Source organism: Symphodus melops (genome assembly GCF_947650265.1).
Source record: "Symphodus melops genome assembly, chromosome: 11".
Lineage (NCBI taxonomy): Eukaryota > Metazoa > Chordata > Actinopteri > Labriformes > Labridae > Symphodus > Symphodus melops.
The window spans coordinates 16,954,381-16,975,867 of NC_136701.1; the positions used below are offsets into that span (position 1 = coordinate 16,954,381).

Here is a 21,487-nt window from a genome sequence, read left to right on the forward strand (position 1 = left end):
GTGTTTTGATGTTTTCTTTATTTAGTTTTCTGGGTTAATTAAACAAATATAATCATAAATGTACTTTAAGGAATTAAGTGGAGTAATTGGACAAAGCAATTGAAATAATACATTATTTAAAGTTTAACTTTAACAACTTAGAATTTAGTGTATTGAACTTAAAAAACTAAGTGTAATCAGTGTGCAAAGCAATTGATAGTACAGATGATTTTGAGTTAAGTCAACTTGGTATTCAGTGTATTGAATTCAAGCTTTTAAGTTAAATGCACTCAAGCTTCAAGTCCATTGTACTTTCTTTTTTAAGGCAACCGGTTTCCTCGGATTTTTTAAGTAGACTCAACTGAAATGGGTTTAAAGTGTTGATTGGTATGATCCAAAAATGTCTGATTTCACTGCATTCATGAGTGAGGTGGAGCGCTGGATAAAATCCCAGTCTGACCTACAGGCCCTTGTTGATACGACAGACAGCGTATCTAAAGCATCAAGGAGCAGCTCAAAAGCCTCATCGGTCTCATCAGCCCGCATTAGAGCTGCAGCAGACAAAGCTGCTCTATTAGCCAGAGCTGACACTCTGAAGAAAAAGCATGAACTGGAACTGGAGAAGCTTCAACTATGTTCAAAAATGGAAACATTGGAATTAGAAGCAGATGTTGCTGCAGCTGATGCAAGAATGAAGACCCTGCAAGAATTCAATGACAACATGGAACATAACTCAAAACCCGGACTGACAAGGATGGAAATAAGTCGGGATGAACATGAATATGTGAAAGAAAAACCACCTGACCCAAAGGAATCACTGGAGGCAAAATCAGTCCTGTTTACAAGAACAAATGGAAGCCTATCACATCTCGGTTTTGCAGAGCTTGGAGCAATACCAAAAACCCCACTACAAAGAATAATTCAGGCTCAACAGATCCCAAAATCACACGGCAAAATAAAACCAGAAGAGCATGCAAAAACTATAACTCATCATAAATCTAATACTGACACGCCTGATCAGTCATATAAACAAGAACATTCTACACCTAAAAATGAAATGAATCAAAGCCTCGACCTCACAACCATTATGCAAAGACAAATGGATCTAGCAAACCTGCTTGTAATGCAGCAGAGACAGGCTTCACTTCCAAAAAGAGAAGTGCCTGTATTCAATGGTGATCCTTTTGCTTTCCGACCATTCATACAAGCTTTCAAGCATAACATCGAGGAAAAGGCCAACAGTGATGAGGATCGACTGTACTTTTTGGAGCATTACACTTCAGGACAGCCAAATGAGTTAGTTCGAAGCTGTTTTCATATGAATGCCACAAGTGGTTATGCTGAAGCAAAACGCCTGCTTAAACATCACTTTGGTGATGACTTCAAAATAACAACAGCATACATTGACAAGGCCTTGAACTGGAACTCAATACTAACGGATGATGGAAAGGCTGTTCACAGCTACGCTCTTTACTTAAGAAGCTGCGGCAACGCAGTGCAAGATCTTCCATACATGACAGAACTGGACCTGCCTTCTAACATGAAGCAACTGGTTTCAAAGCTCCCATTTAAGCTTTGAGAAAAATGGAGATCTGCTGTATGCGACATAATGGAAAGAACACAGCAAAGACCAAGGTTTCAAGATCTGATAACCTTTATTGAAAGACAAGCCAAAATCATTCAAGATCCTGTGTTTGGAGACATTCAAGATGCAACTGGAGGTGAAAAGTTAAGAAAACACAAAACTGACTCATTGTACAATAAATCAAGCAGCAAGAAAAGTTTTGTCACCGCAGTTACTCCAGTTATAACCCGCACAGAACCCAACATGGTCCATGACAAAAAAGTAAGAGGAGAAAAATTACAGTGTACCAGTACAGTTAACAAGGATGCTTTTATAAGGCCTTGTGCATTCTGTCAAGGAGATCACGTGATGGAAGCATGCCAAGCTATGTCAAAGATTTCCCACAAAGAGAAAATTGAGTTTCTGAAGAAACATGGACTCTGCTTTGGCTGTTTGATTAAAGGTCACATGAGTAAAATGTGCAAAAATCGCCTTACCTGTTATTCCTGTGAAAAGAAACATCCCACTGTACTGCATATTAAAAACTTTAATTCAGCAGACATTACAGAGAAAGAGAAACAAGCAACCATCAAGAACAATCCTGTTACCATCGCTATGGTCTCAACTGAGCACACAGGGGCCAGAAACACGGATCATACACTGGCAGTCATACCTGTAAAAGTGAAAACCAACAAAGGCAGCTGTGTCATACAAACATATGCCTTTCTGGATCCTGGCAGCACTGCAACATTTTGTACTGAGGAACTAATGGAACAGTTATCTGTGAGAGGAAAAAAAACTGAGATTCTACTGCGAACACTGGGACAAGAAAAACCTGTGAAAACCTATACCTTAGGCGGACTGGAAGTTAGCAGCCTAGATGACAGCGACTTCATAGAACTTTCAGAGGTCTTCACACAGACTGCTATTCCTGTTAGTCGAGAGAACATTCCTACAGAGACAGATATAAAAGGATGGCCTTACCTGAAGGACGTTCACCTAAACTCCATCAGAGCAGAAGTTACACTGCTGATTGGTGCAAATGTCCCAAAAGCAATAGAGCCAATAAAGGTCATCAGCAGTCGATGGGCCCTATGCAGTCCTACACTGAAAAAAAAATGGAGTGCTATTTACTTGAAAAAACCTAGGTAAGTTTTTCCACGCAGAAATCCTGAGTAAATTCTACAAGGGTGATTTTCAAGTAAAATTTACTTACAAATATGAGTTATTTCTACAAGAATAAGTCAGTAACTTTTACTGGTAATTATTCTTTGAATTTTAATTCGCTATTTTCAGTAAGTTCTACTACTAATTCAGATTGCATAAAACTGAAAATCTCTCCTTATAAAAAATGTTTTTTTTCAGGGTATTTTTTAAAATAGTTTTACTTATTTTTTTACAGGCTATATTGAAGTAACATTTACACACAATTTTACATTATTTAACATTAAATTCCTATGGCAAATGTAATTCCCTATACTGGTTCTGTATAGGAACACATCTTTACACAAACGGAAGCAGCTCTGTTTAAACAACAACACCTTTATTTTTCTTTTGTGTGTTTACAAAGTAGGTTCAAGGATCATACTTTGCCTATCTGCGGATTCCTTTGATCCATCAACTCTATGAAGAAGCCACTGAACACATCACAAAAACAATTGGAAAAATTATCTCAGTACATCTCGAAAAAAATGCCAATACAGCATCCAAATGTGTAATCTCAACCAAACTTTTGGGGGGGAACCCACAACACTGAAATTAGAAACAAAGAAATAGACACTTTTCCCCAGTTTTGGCCTTCAAGTGACTACATGCATAAACAACTTCTTTTAAAGTACAGTTCCTAACATGCATTTAGGTGGCAAGTTTGTTTCGCAGTGAAAGGACTTAAGGTGACAGTTTAAGGATGTCAAGCTCAAGAAAGAGCTTTTGAAACACTTCAAATGTGTACTTCATCTTTGGTGGGTAACTCAAGTTAATTGCGTAGATGATGCCCATGAGCAAGAGGTACGCCTTCGCAACACTTCGACAATTCTCAAGTACCTCAGTTCCTTCAACAACAATGGACACATCAGGACTGGATGGGCCTTCGTGTTCCTCATGGACATGGAGGACACAAATTTTCAGAACTTGCTCAGTCTGGTCCTCTTTGACTGCATCTCTGCTGACATCCTGTAACATATATGAACATTCATGTTCAGTTGCACAGCATGACTCAATTTGTTATGTAAGTTACTGAGTTTTGAATAAGTTATTTGTTGGATTAATTAAAAGAGAAATGTTCATAATTTTGAATTGCAACTGAAATGATAGCCAATTTAGTTGCCACTTTAATATCATTTTAAATTTGAGACAATAGTGGTAAATAGAACTTTATTAGTACCGGTTGATAACATGGCAACAACAAATAACCTTGTCACCCAAACTTTATTGTTTATTGATTTTTATTTATTTTTTAATTATCTGCACATTCTAAGATGTTAATGAATGAACCAATTAAAGCTGCTTTTAGTAGTATTTCAACAGTGAAAATGAAAAGAGTACAATATAATCTACACTCCCATGAACTGATGTTCTTTCTGCATTTTCTTTTTTCATTCAGGTAATCAGTTTGTACAAAATGCAGAGCTCACCCATAAGGCCCTTTCTGCAGCCTTATATCAGAATGTTATTTTTCTGGTTTCATTTGATGCATGTCGTGTCAAAATCGTATCCTAATATCAAAAACCTGTAAACCTTAATGTAGAAAGTCTGGAACCCCCCCCCACAATTAACAGTAAAACCAAAAACAGACAGGTCAGACTCTGAGATTCTTTCTGTTTTAATGATACTTACACTATGATATCACCATTGATACTTTTCTCACTATTTTGGTGGAGAAAAAAACACATGATATGCCATCAAACTGGAAAGATATGTTCTTCATTGAACTGTCAGTATTAGGTTTGGATTTTGTATTGCTAGCTAACCAGCTTGTATCCTGTTAATTCAAACACCTGTCAACTTAAAATGAATATGTAGTTGGAGCTTGTGAGTCAAAGGTGTAGAATTTTATTTCAAATTGTTTAACAATGCTCGTGTTTTAGAGCTTGAAGTTCAATCTTTTTAGAAGTTTTAATTAGACAATTGCACGTTTGTAAATCGATTTAATAGCCTTTTTAAGAGTGTGACAAAAACTTAAATGTTATTGTTATGTTATTGATTTTTGGGTATCAGATTTACCATGTAGTCCTTGATGAGGTCCTCTGAGGACTCCCCCAGGAATATCATCAGGCAGCGGATTATGGTCTCCCGTTTGGCTTCAACGTGTTGCTGTAACAGATGAAAGATACTTTTGTAAGGACTACAATATGAACTCAATAATGCACAAATGTTGCGTTATTGCTGATGAGAGCTGCATCAAACAGTATGTCATTATATTATCCTAAGAAAAAAGATCAAAACATACAAACAAAATATATGACTTCCGGAATCAAACTAATTGTATGCATTTAACTCTTTACCTGGCTAAGTGAATCCAGCAGGGGTCTTATTTTAGTCCCAGCAACCCCACCTTTTTTGGCAAATATCTCCTGCAGTTTTGGGGTGTAGTAGTCCAGCTTGCTCAGAAAGGTTCTCTCCAGGTGAACTGTTGTAATTCTTCTGAACTCCTCCTTAATCTTAAAAAAGAAGCAAAGTTATGGTATTTTCTTCTGTCATTTTAACAAATAATTTCTGAATGAGTTTATAAATGCAATAATATGAATTTGTTGTTTATTTATTAGTCGTGTATTTCCATTTATTATAATTTCTTCAATAACTGAAAAAGTGGTGGGCTGTCAAGATTTCATTAGTAAAGTGAATATTAAATACATGGTGCTAATTAGGATATCATCATTTGTTTACATAAGTACACAAACACTTGATTCACCTGAGCTTCAGAGAAAAGAGCAGGCCACCTCTCCCGGAATTCTTGGATGCCAGGGCACTGCTTTACAACTTCCAGTCTTCGGTAGGAGAAACATCTTTCCATTTTCTCAGCAATTATCTTGTAGTTGTTTTTCTTCTTACTTTCTTGGAGGATGTCTAATCTCTCCTTCTCTAAAGTGGCTTCTGTGTCTCCGAATGGCAGTGGAGGCAGGTAGTTTACTACTTTTTGATCCCTTTGCTTGAACCTTTTTCATTTAACCTCTGTTTTTTTATGGAGTTCACCTCCAGCTCTGGACAGGCAAGTTGACGACATCTTAATTTTGAACGGTAATTCCCCATTTTGTATTTGATTCTCTGCTGCCACCCATAAAGGCCATTAAAAGACCCTGGTTCCCTGAGGCAAGGGAACTTCTCGATTAAAGCTTCGACGACAGTCAAAATTTGGATTCCTGTTGGGTATGCCGTATAGCTAAATATCACTTCTGCCAGCTTCTCGAGAATGCTGCTTGTCAATTTTGGATTGTGTAGCAGGGTACCATCCTTCAGGAATGCTTGGTTTCCAGCCTCCAACATTAGTTGTACGTCATAGGGAAAGGTTGGCACTTCAAATTTGGCTGGCCATGACTGAGAGCGGCGAGACACTCCGCTTTCATCAGAGGAGGAGGAGAGAAGGATAGTGTCTTGAGATCCTGATGAGTGAACTGAGGAATTGCTTGCGGATTCTTCTGGAAGAGGGGAGTCAACCTCTGATCCTTCCACAGCACTTAGATCTAGCACAATTGGTTGTGCTTGCACAATTTTTAAGGTTGCCTTGTTTTCCACTTCATCAATGCAGCTGAGAGTGAAAAACTGACCATCAAAATCCATGTCCTGATAAAGCAAAGAAAAATCCACAGGAATATCAAAAGTATCTCTGATAACACAAAAAAGCTCTTGCTTCTTGGTATGCCTGAGGGCAGAGTTAGTTTGCGTATATCACTCTCTTCAAAAATTATGCAGAGCTTTGCAGGTCCATCCATCGTGGCAGAGGAGGCTGCATCAGAAACAGACAAATATCATCAAATAACCATTCTTTTGGTTATTATTAACTATTCTCAATTAGAAAAAAACATCACACACTGAAATTTCACAAACATGAAACCAAATAAACTTTACCGGGGTCGAATCACTGTTTTTTGTTGAAATACTGCAGGTCTACCTGGTAGCCTACAGTTAGTGAATGTGTTTGAAGCTGAAAGCAGTGGAGGGCTCAATTTTGGTGGTGGCCACTTAAGATGTTAAAAACATCAATATAATATGATGAATACTAGCATCAAATATGTTTCATTAGCTTACCTAGAATTTAGCTAAATATCGCACCAAAGTTCATCTTACTCGTAAGTAATAAAAGTGAAAATGTAGTTTGAGATTTAATCTATAGAGATACTCAATATATTTTGTCATTTAAAATTCATTTTTTATGTAACACATACACATTTCTTAATCGACCACATATACCCTTTCCCACAATCGGTGTCCTACACTTTGAATAAGTTCCACAGTTGTCCCACTCCCCAACACTCTGGGACAACTGCACGGGGCTGATGGTTATGCACCGCCATTAACGAGAAGCTCCGCAAAACAAATTGTGTATGCAATAAACACCAAGTACTTTAGTCATACTGGTATATTGTTAAGTAGGCGAAGTTACAGCTCCATATCTATCTGCACACGTGCACGTTGCATGCTAGCTAGCAAGGAAATAAACTGACAGATAACTAGAGAATAACGGATAACGGAGAAAAACGTCTGTGCTCCATTTGTAATAAATTCGCCCTGAATTAAGTTGCATTTAGTTTTAAAAGTCAAGAAAGCACTTTTAAATACTTACAAGAATTAGCTGACTGCCTCCGCTCTGCAGGTTCACGTCCTGTCCGTGTCCATTCGTTGCGCGTTTTTTGGGTGACGTCACTCGCTAGGTTTGAATGAGGTTGCCAGGTTTGTCAAGTAAAAGTTACCTGCTTTTAGCAAGTTGACCATGTAGTTAATGAATTGAATAATTATTACTTGATAATGTCATTCATGTTTACCTTTTCAAATGAAGTTAAAGAAATACAACGAAATTTCAAGTATCACATCTGAAAAATAAGATGTTTTTCTAAGTAAAAACAGGGAAACAGGAAACTTGAGTAGAATTTAATTATGAAATAGAGGTCACATTTACAAGGCCAAAAAATCATTTTTTTCAGTGTAACACGCTTAGGCTGGACGATAAATGGACCGCTTGGAAGCATTTCACAAGCAGATATGCATGGCCGACCGTGCATTACAGCTAACCGTATTTCCGTGTCAAGATTGGAGGAACTGCTAGTCCAACAACACAATCAGGACTTCTCCGAGTTGGCCTACAATGAGAAACAAGAACATTTGTTTGAAGACAAAAGGTTCCTGAGGATAGTTAACAATTCAATCACAAAGAAAGACGGCCATTATGAAATACAACTTCCATTTCGCCAGGGTAACGTATGTCTACCTAACAACAGAAAGGTGGCAGAACAAAGAGCACTAAGTCTTACCAAAAGATTCAAGAAAGACGAAGCATTTCAGAACGATTACTTTGCTTTCATGAATGACGTCTTGAAGAAAAGATACGCTGAAAGAGTACCTAAAGAACAGCTCACCCGGAACGACGGAAGACTGTGGTTTATTCCTCACCATGGCGTCTACCACAAAAGAAAAAAGACAATCCGGGTGGTCTTTGACTGCTCCTCTTCCTTCCAAGGTACGTCCCTGAACTCGGAGCTGCTTCAAGGTCCTGACCTTACGAACACCTTGTTGGGTGTACTCCTCAGATTCCGACAGGAACCAGTAGCAGTGATGGGGGACATTGAAGGAATGTTCCATCAAGTAAGGATACCCAAGGATGATACAGACTTCCTTAGATTCCTGTGGTGGCCTGGCGGTGACACCAGTCAACCACTGGCAGAATACCGAATGATGGTACATCTGTTCGGAGCAGTCTCATCTCCGAGCTGTGCTAATTCCGCACTGAAAAGAACTGCCGACGACAATGAAGGGAAACGTGGCACTGAGACCCTCAACACCATACGTCGCAACTTCTACGTGGACGATTGTCTGAAGTCTGTCTTCACAGAAGGACAAGCAGTCTCTCTAGTACAGGAGCTGAGAGCTACATGTGCCACTGGTGGATTCAAGCTCACCAAGTGGACCAGCAACAGTCGATCTGTCCTTGCTGCTGTTCCAGCAGAAGAGAGAGCTAAGGAGGTAAAAGATTTGGATCTCGACAGAGACAAGCTGCCTGTAGAGAGAGCCCTCGGCATGAGATGGAACATAGACTCTGACACATTCTTCTTCATGATAACCCCTAAACAACAGTCAGTTAATCGCAGAAGTATCCTGTCAGTACTGAACTCAGTTTACGATCCTCTTGGATTTCTAGCACCTGTTCTGCTTAGAGGAAAAATTATACTCCAAGAACTCTGCAGGCTGAACTGTGGATGGGACGAAGAAGTTCCAACAGCCTTTGCAGAAAAATGGAAAGACTGGCTGAAAAATCTTGACCTGATCCATAATCTGAAGGTCAACAGATGCTTAAAACCCTCAAACATCAACATCTGTGATGCAAGTGAGCGAGGTTACGGGACAGCCACCTACCTGAAAATGACGAGCAGCAATGGATTAGTTTACACATCATTCGTGATGGGAAAGGCAAGAGTTGCCCCCTTGAAGGTGGTAACGATCCCAAGGCTAGAGCTTGCAGCCGCTGTCCTTGCCGCTAGGATCGACACAATGCTAAAAAGAGAATTCGAGTTAAATCTCACCGACTCTGTCTTTTGAACAGACGGCACCTCTGTCCTGAAGTACATCCTAAATGACACACAGAGATTTCAGACTTATGTGGCAAACCGTGTATCTACCATCAGAGATCTAAGTCACAAGTCACAATGGCACCACATAAGAACCGAACTCAACCCAGCGGATATTGGATCAAGAGGTACTACAACTGAGACTTTCCTCAGAGAGGGACGCTGGCTAAAAGGTCCTGACTTCCTTCTGCAACCTGAAACAGATTGGCCAGTGCCTGCTCAAATATCACTTGTAATCTCTGACACTGTTCCGGAGATCAAGAAACCTGCTGCTATCTTCGCTACAATTGCTTTGAAAAGCCAAGGCCCTTTGACTCGCTTCATTCAGCACTTCTCATCATGGGACAAACTGATCCGATCAGCAGCATGGCTCCTGAAAATCAAATGGATTCTGAAAAAACAGAGTTTACAGAAAAAAGCAGGTCACACACAAATATCCGTAAAAACTAACATTACTGAACAACTATCAGTGGAGGATCTTACCAAGGCAGAGGAATCCCTTTTGTCCTATGTCCAACAGCAATCCTTTCAAGACGAGGTGACTGCTTTACAAAGGAACCAATCTGTGAAAAGGAGCAGTAGGATCTACAAACTAGACCCTGTCCTTCAGAACGGAATCCTGAGAGTCGGAGGCAGGCTGAGCAGGTCGGCAATGCCGGAGGAAACTAAACATCCGGCTATTCTGCCCAACGACAGCCATTTCTCAAGTCTACTCCTGAATCATATTCACTCTTTAGTAGGTCATTCTGGACGAAACCAGATGCTATCAAAGCTCAGAAAGAAATATTGGATCATCAAAGCCAACTCAACTGCTAGAAAGATAACCCGCAACTGCGTAATCTGCAGACGATGGCATAGTGCTGCAATGAAACAGAAGATGGCCGACCTACCCCTTATACGCATAACACCTGACTTACCACCCTTTACTCACACCGGTCTAGACTACTTCGGTCCCATTGAAGTGAAGAGAGGCCGTAGCAGAGTAAAAAGGTACGGAGCCCTGTTTACATGTCTTGCCAGTAGAGCCGTACACCAGGAGATGGCTTACTCCCTAGATACAGACTCCTGTATCTTAGCACTCCGAAGGTTCATCTGCAGAAGGGGTCAAGTAAAGGAAATTGTCTCTGATAATGGTACAAACTTCGTTGGCACGGAACGTGAACTCAGAGAATCACTCACTAACTTTAAACTGAACAAGATCCAACAATCGATGCACACTGAAGGTATCAAGTGGACATTCAACCCTCCTTATGGTTCTCACCATGGAGGTGCATGGGAGCGCCTCATCCAAATAGTTAAAAAGATCCTTTACTCCATCACAAAGGAACAAACCATGGATGATGAATGCCTGCAAACAGCTCTGTGTGAAGTGGAAGCGGTCATCAACGACCGCCCCATTACAGTGATATCTGAAGATGCGACAGATCCAGAACCTCTTACGCCTAATCACTTGCTTCAACTAAGAGGAAGGCCCATTTCCATGGTTGTTATTATGAGTGGGCATGGCTCCCTGGCATCGGGGGTAAGCGATGTCATGAGAAGGTGTGGCCTTTAATTGGGGACAGGTGTAAGATTCGGGGGGAAAGAGTGGAAGGGCAAACAAATTTCCAACCACACCACACTACACCACTCCATAGCACACAAAGAAACGCTGTACTTAAATCCATTACAACGAATAAACGAACTGAAGAAGGATGAAATCAGGGTGTGCGTTGTCTAACTGACCACTCTTAATATACTTACGTCTGTCTGTCTGTCTGTCTCTCTCTTTTTTGACTGACTGACTTTTTCTTTCTTTTTTTGACTGACTGACTCTTTTTTTCACTCTTTTTTTGACTGACTGACTTTTTCTCTTTTTTGACTGACTTTTTCTCTTTTTTTGACTGACTGACTTTCACTTACTTACTGACTCTTTCTTTTTTTCTTTCTTTTTTTTGACTGACTGACTTTTTCTCTCTTTTTTGACTCACTGACTTTTTCTCTTTTTTTGACTGACTGACTTTTTCTCTTTTTTGGACTGACTGACTTTTTCTCTCTTTTTTGGACTGACTGACTTTCACTTACTTACTGACTCTCTTACTTTTTTTCTCTCACTTTTCTGTCTGTCTGTCTGTCTGTCTGTCTGTCTGTCTGTCTGTCTGTCTGTCTGTCTGTCTGTCTGTCTGACTGACTGACTGACTGACTGACTGACTGACTGACTGACTGACTGACTGACTGACTGACTGACCCTATTTTTTTCACTCTTTTTTTGACTGACTTTTTCTCTCTTTTTTGACTGACTTTTACTCTTTTTTTGACTGACTGACTTTCACTTACTTACTGACTCTCTTTTTTTCTCTTTCTTTTTTTTGACTGACTGACTTTTTCTCTCTTTTTTGACTCACTGACTTTTTCTCTTTTTTTGACTGACTGACTTTTTCTCTTTTTTGGACTGACTGACTTTTTCTCTCTTTTTTGGACTGACTGACTTTCACTTACTTACTGACTCTCTTACTTTTTTTCTCTCACTTTTTTGTCTGTCTGTCTGTCTGTCTGTCTGTCTGTCTGTCTGTCTGTCTGTCTGTCTGTCTGTCTGTCTGTCTGTCTGTCTGTCTGTCTGTCTGTCTGACTGACTGACTGACTGACTGACTGACTGACTGACTGACTTTTTCTCTTTTTTTGACTGACTGACTTTTTCTCTTTTTTTGACTGACTGACCCTCTTTTTTTCACTCTTTTTTTGACTGACTTTTTCTCTCTTTTTTGACTGACTTTTTCTCTCTTTTTTGACTGACTTTTTCTCTTTTTTTGACTGACTGACTTTTACTTACTTACTGACTCTTTTTTTCTCTTTCTTTTTTTTGACTGACTGACTTTTTCTCCCTTTTTTGACTCACTGACTTTTTCTCTTTTTTTGACTGACTGACTTTTTCTCTTTTTTGGACTGACTGACCCTCTTTTTTTCACTCTTTTTTTGACTGACTGACTTGCACTTACTTACTGACTCTTTTTTTCTCTCTCTTTTTTTGACTGACTGACTTTTTCTCTCTTTTTTGACTCACTGACTTTTTCTCTTTTTTTAACTGACTGACTTTTTCTCTTTTTTGGACTGACTGACTTTTTCTCTCTTTTTTTGACTGACTTTCACTTACTTACTGACTCTCTTACTTTTTTTCTCTCACTTTTTTCTCTGTCTGTCTGTCTGTCTGTCTGTCTGTCTGTCTGACTGTCTGACTGTCTGACTGACTGACTCTTTTTTTCTCTCTTTTTCTTTCTTTTTTTCTTTCTCTCTCTCTTTTTTTCTCTTTCTTCTTTTTCCTTTCTTTCTTTCTTTTTTCTCTTTTTCTTACTTACTTACTTTGTTGAAGCCATTTGAGTCATTCCTAACGTTCGGCGACATTTGAGTCCCCATGACATATTATTGTGTATTTTGTTTAAAACTGGGTCAATACTCTTTTTGAAACGTTTTTCTTCAAGTATAAATCTTACTCTACCATAGAAAAAAAAGATATATCCTCAGAATTGATTGCTTTAAATTAAATGCTCTCATGTTAGTGAAGGGCAGGTTAAAATGCCATGTCCCCAGTCATGTTTACGCAACTAAAATTGCATAAATATTGCATAAATATTTTAAAAAATCCAGATTTCTTTTTATTGGTATATACCGTAAATTCCGGACTATTGAGCGCACCTGGATATAAGCCGCACCGGCTAAAAATAAGTAAATAAATGTATTTGTACATATATAAGCCGCACTTGATTATAAGCCGCAGGTGTCCACGCTATAACAAGAGCTATTTACACAGACGTAGGCTACCGGTAACATCCGCAAATACTGTAGCGTCCGTACGGACGTTAAAGGACGACGAGAGCGTTCAAATAATAACTTTTAATAACCCGACCACTGTCGGCAGTGACCACGCCGTTTACAGCAGAGAGCAACATAACTTGCCGTAACAATCCAACTCTCTCCCCCAGCGTTCTCTCATACAGCCACTCAACACGTTCTCGCTGGTGCATTCACTGACTCTCCACATAATCGGAATTATGAACACATTATCAACTACTGACTTTACAACATGAACCGTTACAATACGAAGCCTAGCCGACGGTGTCTGTAACACGGCTGATGAAAAAGATGACCGTAATATATTTCACAAGAAAAAGTCCATCCATTCACTGCCTCAGAATGACTTCATTACTCACTTCCTCAGTCTCTGTTGTCGCTGTCAGTGTCATCTTAACGTGCAGCAGCTCTGTTAGCTTCTTTGACAGCCAGGTCGATCGCCTTTAACTTGAAAGCTACATCATATGTATTTCTCCGTGTGTTTTCCATCATGAGGGTGCGTGCATGAAGCGCAAAATGACTGATATTAAGATCCGACGTGACGATGTCAAATGTTTTTGCGGCAGAAGCTCATTGTCCCCCATAAAAAATCCATGCATTAGCCGCACCGGAGTAGAAGCCGCAGTGCTCGAAGTGTGAGAAAAAAGTAGCGGCTTATAGTCCGGAATTTACGGTAGTCTTTTTTTAAATGTTGCTCATCATATAATAGTTTTTGTCATTTATATAATTTTAATGCATAAAATCATTAAAAGACATTGTGTCCCTGAATTGACTGTCCACCCTGTTACTCTGGTGAGAGTCCCTTTGGACGCGCCCCCTAAATGTTCCCATGGTAACAGAACTCTTAGGCTATGCTCTCAAGAAGTGATACATTTTTGGAGGGAAACATCAACAAGTAGCCCAGTGAGTATCACTCTTTTGTCAACCTTTTTTTCATTGTTTTATAATTGTTTATAGATGTGGTAAAGCATAACATGTCCACTCTGTTACCCTTATATTTAGTGGAAAACAGTATTTTTTTGTGGTATTGAAAATATTGATGATAAATATGTACAAAATAGTCCTTAATGGTCGTTTTGTATTAGGTTATTTTCCTTCATAGGGGTAGAAATGGCTAGGTTTAGGATAAAATGTCCCCCCTGTTACCGTCCACCCTGTTACTGTTATGATCAGTAACAGGGTGGACACAGTGAATGAATTTGTGTTTGCGGTATGTTTTGGCATTTGTTATAAGTGTATTATGTATTCTCTATTATAATCATTATTTAAAAATCAATTATTTAAATCAGTATACATGTATTTGTTAGAAAAATGGCACCAATGTCTGCTGCGGAAAAGCAGCAGCGTTACAGGGCACGTCGTGATGCAGACCCTGTGAAAAGGTTAAATTACCTGAAAACAGAGAGGGAGAAATGGAGAAGGGACAGGGAGGACGGAAGGAAAAAGAAAATATCAGAACAAATTAAACACCGGGAAATAACTTGCTTGTGCCAAGCAGATAAAGGTGTGATTGATTGTGCTTGTTTTGATCTCAAAGTGGTTTGCCTTGAAGAAGAGGACAGCAGACATTCCTCTGAACCATCAAGGCCATCTCCACAGAATGCATTGGGCAGTGGTGCATTGTCAGCTATGATGGGGAGCTTTACCCAGGAATCATCCTGAAAGTTGAAGATGATGTCAAAGTAAAATGCATGCATAAGAATGGGGCCAACAAATTTTTCTGGTCAGGTCCACAAGAAGACATCAGCTGGTACAGAGATGACCAGATTGTGTGCCTTATGAAGAAGCCACTACCTCTGAATAAGAGGTCTTTCCAGCTTGAGAAGAAACTATGGAGTTTCTTAGAAAAGAATCTTGGGATCTGGTTAGGAAAATAGTTAGCGTTTCCTCAAACATCTGTTGGTTAGTAACAGTAATTTTTTTCTTCCTATGTTGTTTAATGGGTAGGGAGTAAATATGAAGTTTGAGGTGGAAAGATTCCTGTTTTGGTCAGGCGGTGGGGTAGATGAATTGTATTTCTTTAATAATAGGAACTTATTTGGTAATTTTGTTTATTTGTTAAGATCCCCAGTAGCTTCTGTGTTAAACAGTAGCTACTCTTCCTGGGGTCTCCATATTTTCATTGACAATATTTCATTAAATGGTGCATGTGTGTGTGTCCACCCTGTTACCCATGTGTTTTTGGGATATTAATAAAATAAAATACAACAATATGATGTTTATCTTTGTGGTTATTTGCAGGGAATAAATTGGTGAAATACAATCAATTAAAACATTTTTCAAATTCCGTCAAACTTCCTTTTATTTCTAAAAGACATATGTAAGAATTACGTTTTACGTCAAGCTATAACAGCTTTTTCAAGATAAAGCTTGTTCAAGAAGTAAAATGTTACAATGCTTTTCCAGTGTAAAGAAAGGGACATTTGAGCTTTAAGAAAATGTAATTAAGAATATGACTGGGTTTTCAAAACAATACGTAATAGAGATGATAATGTCTGGTAACAGGGTGGACATTTGACCTCTGTCACACGGAAAGAATCTATCTAAAATTAATAGATTATAATATCCTGAGCTGGACTAATATCATTTTCTGATAGTTTATAAAGCCCTCCTTCAGATCAAATGTTGAAATCATGAACATTTTGACATTTTTTTATGAAAAGGTATCGAGCTGAAATGGCACCGAATAGCAGGAATGACTCAGGTGTCAAACTCCAGTCCTGGAGGGCCGGCTTCCTGAGACTTTTAGATGTCTCCCTGCTCTAACACACCTGCTTTAAACCAATGGGCTGTCATCAAGCGCTGCAGAAGCCTGATAACGAGTCACTCATTGGATTCAGCTGCGTCCGAGCAGGGAGATATCTAACAGTCTGAGGAAGCCAGCCCTCCAGGACTGGAGTTTGACACCAATGCTGTAGATAATAAAATAACTAAATTCAGCATTTTAAAGATTTATAATATCAATGCAACTAAGAATACAATTTCATTATTCTGTAGGCTACACACAACGGCCTAAAATATGCTTTAATGTGATATACAAAATAAGCAATTCAAACGTATAAACAATTTAAATAGAGTTTGTGTTATTTGTAAGGGCAATGTCAACGTGAATGCTGCTACTGCACTATGTAGTATGTCTGGGTGTGTAGAGAGGAGAGACTCATATGTCAAATGGCTTGTCACTGTTCCTCTCTGCAGCATTCTTCCAGCGTCGCTCTTTCAAACAAAAAAAAATAAAAAACTACATATTCATAATTAATCAAAAATAAACTCTACATACTCAAAAGAAATGCTTATAAAGACAATAATACCATTTCTCATGTGACTTAATGTGGCAAAATTAGAACAACACTTGGAGAGAGAAATGAAAGAGAGCAGGCTGACCTGTATGAAATCCCATTCAGAGTCAGTGGGTTTCTTCAATAGCATGGACACAAGTTGACTGCAGGAGACTTCTTCTGGACGATAACATGTCTTCTTGGAAAACCTTTGAACAAAACCAACAAGACATGTTAGTTCAGCTACAACAGCCAAAGTGGTCGAACTACACTTTGAGAGGACAAGGGTGACAGTTACTGAGTGTTTGTAAAACTCCAAACAGCAATCGTGCAAAACATAGTTAAAATTTAAATTGTATTTGTATACATTCTCCTGTGCCACGATTGCGATACAGTTATTAATGCAGACATGTTGGAGGAAAATAGTAATTGTTTGATCTAAGAAAAAAATAAATACCAGTAATTGTTTACCCACATTTTTTCAATCAATTCTCCTGTGCCACAATTATGACTGATGATGTTATTAAAACAGAAGCGACAAGGTTTTGTGTTTGATTGTTGGAGGGAAATTGTAATTGTTTGATTTAAAAAGATTTTTTTTTTTTAAATTAAATTTATGTGTACACACCCATTTTTTTTTTTTGCGCGACCTCTCCTTACCCCTCGTCACACCTCCTGGGGGGCGGGGGAGGGTGAGTTCCTCTCTTCGGCTACCGGTTTAGAGGGAAAATAAAAAATAAAATAAAAAAAACACCATAAAAACCCTATACATAAATGTAATCATTTTATTTTACTTGTTTCAGTTTAACAGTTTACAGTATGCCCACATTAACCTTTATTAAGCTCAGAACTGTTTGTCATTGCTCTGCGCTAGCTTCGTGATAGCCTCACGCTAGCTCCGTCACAAGTACAAACAAGAAGCATTTACAGCCTCAACTCGACCAAATGACTGGCTTCAGGACCAACATTAGTAATTCAACGTCTGATAAACTTACAAATTAACTCACTAAATTGGTTGCTCTGGAATGTAGACCACTATTAGTGGTAGAAGATAAGGCGTTAGAAAATGTGTTAGCAACATGTGATCCAACGTTCCAACTGCTGTGCAGAAAAACGATTTCAAACAAGATCCAACAGCTTTATGAATCTGAGAAGCAAGTAAAATGGCAGGCATTGCATTCATTCATCCACGAAAATCCATTTAGATTTAAAAGTGTTGCAGTATATAGGGCCAATATTGTGATGCACTTAAAATGCTATCAATTTCGATACATTAATTAGAAAGCCCTGAGTTGACAAGTAAACATTTTTTAATCAAGTCCCACCCCTAATTTTTATATATCAACCTTTGGTATGACTATAATCTGTAATCCGTTTGTGTGTAGTTCATGTCCTCCATATTGTGTTTCCTTCTCTGAAAACTGCTATTCAAATGATCCTCCAAAGATTCAGGATTTGATGGCAGTATTTTCATAAAGAACACTAACTTAGAAAAACAAGACAAACAACCTAATATACAACACTACTGACTCAAGTTCTCAAGTACTCAAGTACTCAAGGCAACACCCTCTTTTTAAAAAAAGAAAAATACTGTAGTGTCCTGCAATTTAACACATCATTATACTTTTTATGGCCTCTGTCAGTTTGCTTCAAGGTAAGCATCCCACCATGCATTGCTAACTACAGTTCTTAGCTGTTATAGATCAAAACAGTATTTTAAATTGTTGAGTTAAATCATCCGCACTTTCTTTAATGCAACAAAAATAAGCAGATACTATCTTTAACATTTTTGTTTGAAAGTTACTTAAATAATTGCCACAAAATCAAGGACGCATTTATATTGAATACATTTTATCAGATATAAGTTAAATGTACATGACTACAGAATCATTACAAATTGCGCATGCCTTTTAACTGCAACATCAATGTGTCTGTCCCAAGCAGTGACCTTGTTCATTGTTTAACCCCCAAATACCATATTTCTTTTTTCGTGAAGTAATGAATAAAATACCCTGTGGACATAAGTCAACTCTTTATCAGGAACCTTGTAATATTAACAAGTACATCGCTGTTTTTTTTTTTTTTTAAATAACTGTTTACTGTGTGTTTGTGTATGTGTGCTGAGACAAAGGCTGCACATTTAAAATACTTTCATGTTTTTTCCTTGTCTTTTTTATTTTAATTTAGAAGTCATCTCGGGAGTAACAAACAACAAACACAATAATAAACATAGCATCCACAGTAATGGCGGTCTTCTGCAGCAAATAATAAAAAAAGAAGAAGAAGAAAAACAAACTTCAAGGCATAATAGAAGCTTGTGGTTCTTGGTTCATCCCCAGGGGGCTTCACTGCCTTTGTACAACCGTTCAACAGTCTTGTCTCTTCACCTGCTCTTATTACATCATTTTATAACTATTGATGATTGTCTTTCACTTTCTGCCAAAGGCAGCAAAAGAACATTATAGATAAGTATCAAAAAGCATAAATAAAAAATAGCAAGAACAGTCCAAATGTCATCAGTGACAACAATATAATCAATGATTTATATAGAGCACTGTTTCCACAGTAACAAGATGATTTAAAACACAGGTTCAGAATTAAAAATAATAGGAGCACTTATTGTGCATGCACAAGAATTGATGTCTTCTACCAGACGATTTAGTAAAATGTTAATTACCGGTAATGCCATGATATATAAAAAAAGAAATCATAAAAAATATGGCAAGGCATCATTTTCCACACATAACTGATGAAAAACATGCAGGGATTGTCGATGGTTAAGTCTCTCTATACTTTCAACCATTTTCAACAAGTTTATGTTCCTTAAAAATCACTATGACAACAAGATGTTATCTTTATGTTTTAAATTTTATAGCTCAGTTTACTGTCTTTTTTCACATTTAGCTCCTGACATTTAATCTTGGTAAGATCACTTTCAAAAGATTCAATTCATTTGGTTTCCAGACTTGTTTCATGAATTTAATACAATTATGGCATCTGTATAATTTGCATATTCACACATTTTGCTGAAAATGTAAATGTATCCCTAACATTTGCAAGTCATTTACATTTAAAAGGGCTATTAGAGAACGGAAAATAGTTAGGTTTTAAAGCCTGATGAAGGATAGAGTAAGATAGTCCTGACAGAAAAAGATGAGGCAACAGAGAGCAGGTGTACAGAGGAATGTATAATAAATACTGTGGATTATTTGGTCAGCATAATCCACAACTAATATGGTGTATTAATTGTTTTGGAGGATTTTGGCACTGACATTTACAAATGAATTGCCATTTGTTTTTGTGCACATTCAATGAAAGCAAATACAATTGTTAGAGGAAGAATGGGCGACTTTTTGATCCAGTAGATGTCGCCCTTGAGCACCAGCATGAAGGTTTCAAGCACAAGCGGTGGACAAAATTGTCCTTTGCTCAAGCTGCAATCACCTGTGGCTTGCATTGTTGCGTTAGCAGACTTAAGTTGGCTCGAAGTTTCACATTGCATGTAAATTTACACTCAATGACCGTGATCTAAACTCACTGATGTAACACTCAAAGCAGGGCAGTGAGTATTTTATTCTTTTCTCTAATCCTTGACTAAAACAGCTTTTATACACAAGGGGGGGGGGGGGATTTGATGAATTACAAGTTTTTGTTTTTTTTTGTTGCTGAAATCCATTCCTTAGTGCAGAGTCTGATTAGCATCACATGGCTGAAGTAGAGCAAAGATTCATCCACCAATCATGAGGCTAGAGCTTTGATCATGTGCTACTTGTGTCCAGAAGCCTATGTGACTTTGAGAAGACCTCCAAGGTGCTCTGAGTTTTTTTTTTCTTTGTGGGATGATAAAAATGTAAACTGCTTAACACACAGGCCTGTCTCATTACAACATGTCAAAGGCCTCCAGCTGTGGGTGTCTGACCCGTTTGTTTGTCAGGTAAAGTTCCTTCCTCCCTCAGGCGTAACGAGGGTCTGGCCCAGTCAGAGATGCCTCCTGGAGGTAGGCAGAAGGCTGGTATGAAGGAGCCCTCGCTGTCTCCATGAAGATGGTGGAAGAGGTGAGGCTTTTGCTCCCTTTTTTTAAGTTGTGTCTCCTCTGCCAATGACAGAGTAAGAGTTCTACCTGCTCTCTGAAGAAGCTGGTAGTCAAGGTGTACAGGATGGGGTTCAAAGCACTGTTAATGGGTAGGATGAAAATGACAACCCAGCTGGAGATAGTGCCTGAAAGAGAATAGGAGAAAAGTCAATAATTTGATGTGAAGAGATGTGTGGTTGTTTTCATAATGCATTTTTTATACAATGTAAAACTTCAAGTTAAAGCTTTTCCCTTTTCCTAGCCTGGTGTTGCTTTACGTTTTGTCACTTAAGCCCCGTTTCCACACAGCAGTCCGGTACGGATCGGTACAGTTTGGTTCGATTAAGCCCGATCCCGTTTCCATTTCCACAGCCACCCGTGCCCTATTTGGTAGGCGGCGTGTAAGCACCACAAATTCTCAATTTTATAGTGTTTCCCATCTTTGCTACACACGCTTTGTTTAAAAAACAGTAAATGACCATCTAATCGTGACGCATGTCCCAACTAAAGGCAGGGTCATTTGATAGACTGAAGTAGATAATAATTCAGGCTGTAAATTTAAGTTTTACAGTAATAAGGGTTCAAACATCATAAAACTAAAACTCTTAATTTTCTTCTCACCAGGTATCTCCACCTCCATTAATGAGAGGACTTTCACCAAAAATATGGGAATCCAGCAGAGGGCGTCAGAGAACACTATGAAGAAAAACCTGTTGGCCACGGCCACATCTCTGTGCAGTCTGCTCCTCAGGTCTGTGGCATTGATGCCAGTTTTATAGATGGAGTAGAACATGCTGGAGTAGGAGAAGACGATCACCAGGAATGCCACCAGGTTTAGCCCTGAAGAAATGCACAAGCTATTCACACTTAGAGGCAGTGGAGGAATAAGCAAAAGTCATTGGCACTTATGTCTCTGTATCTAAATAAGTAAAATGTGTGCATGGTGTATATAGCTGATCTGATTATTACAATTAATAGTAGCACATTGTTTATT

At 38.5% G+C, this 21,487-nt stretch overlaps 1 protein-coding gene and 1 long non-coding RNA gene across 2 annotated transcripts in view; one reads left to right on the forward strand and one right to left on the reverse strand.

Annotated features, from left to right (window-relative positions):
* The first annotated feature begins 18,628 nt into the window (after nt 1-18,628).
* On the forward strand, nt 18,629-21,193 carry LOC306831279. Its single transcript, XR_013780067.1, has 3 exons — nt 18,629-19,983; nt 20,356-20,476; nt 21,118-21,193. It is a non-coding gene; the product is annotated as an uncharacterized lncRNA (long non-coding RNA).
* rxfp2a (relaxin family peptide receptor 2a) overlaps nt 20,083-21,487 on the reverse strand; it is a 35,465-nt gene continuing 34,060 nt past the window's right edge. The window contains exons 19-20 of the mRNA XM_079355266.1: nt 21,115-21,333; nt 20,083-20,639 (exon numbers count right to left, since the gene is read on the reverse strand). Coding sequence (XP_079211392.1) covers nt 20,374-20,639; nt 21,115-21,333 — 485 coding nt within the window. The 3' untranslated portion in view covers nt 20,083-20,373. The remainder of the gene's footprint in view (nt 20,640-21,114; nt 21,334-21,487) is intronic.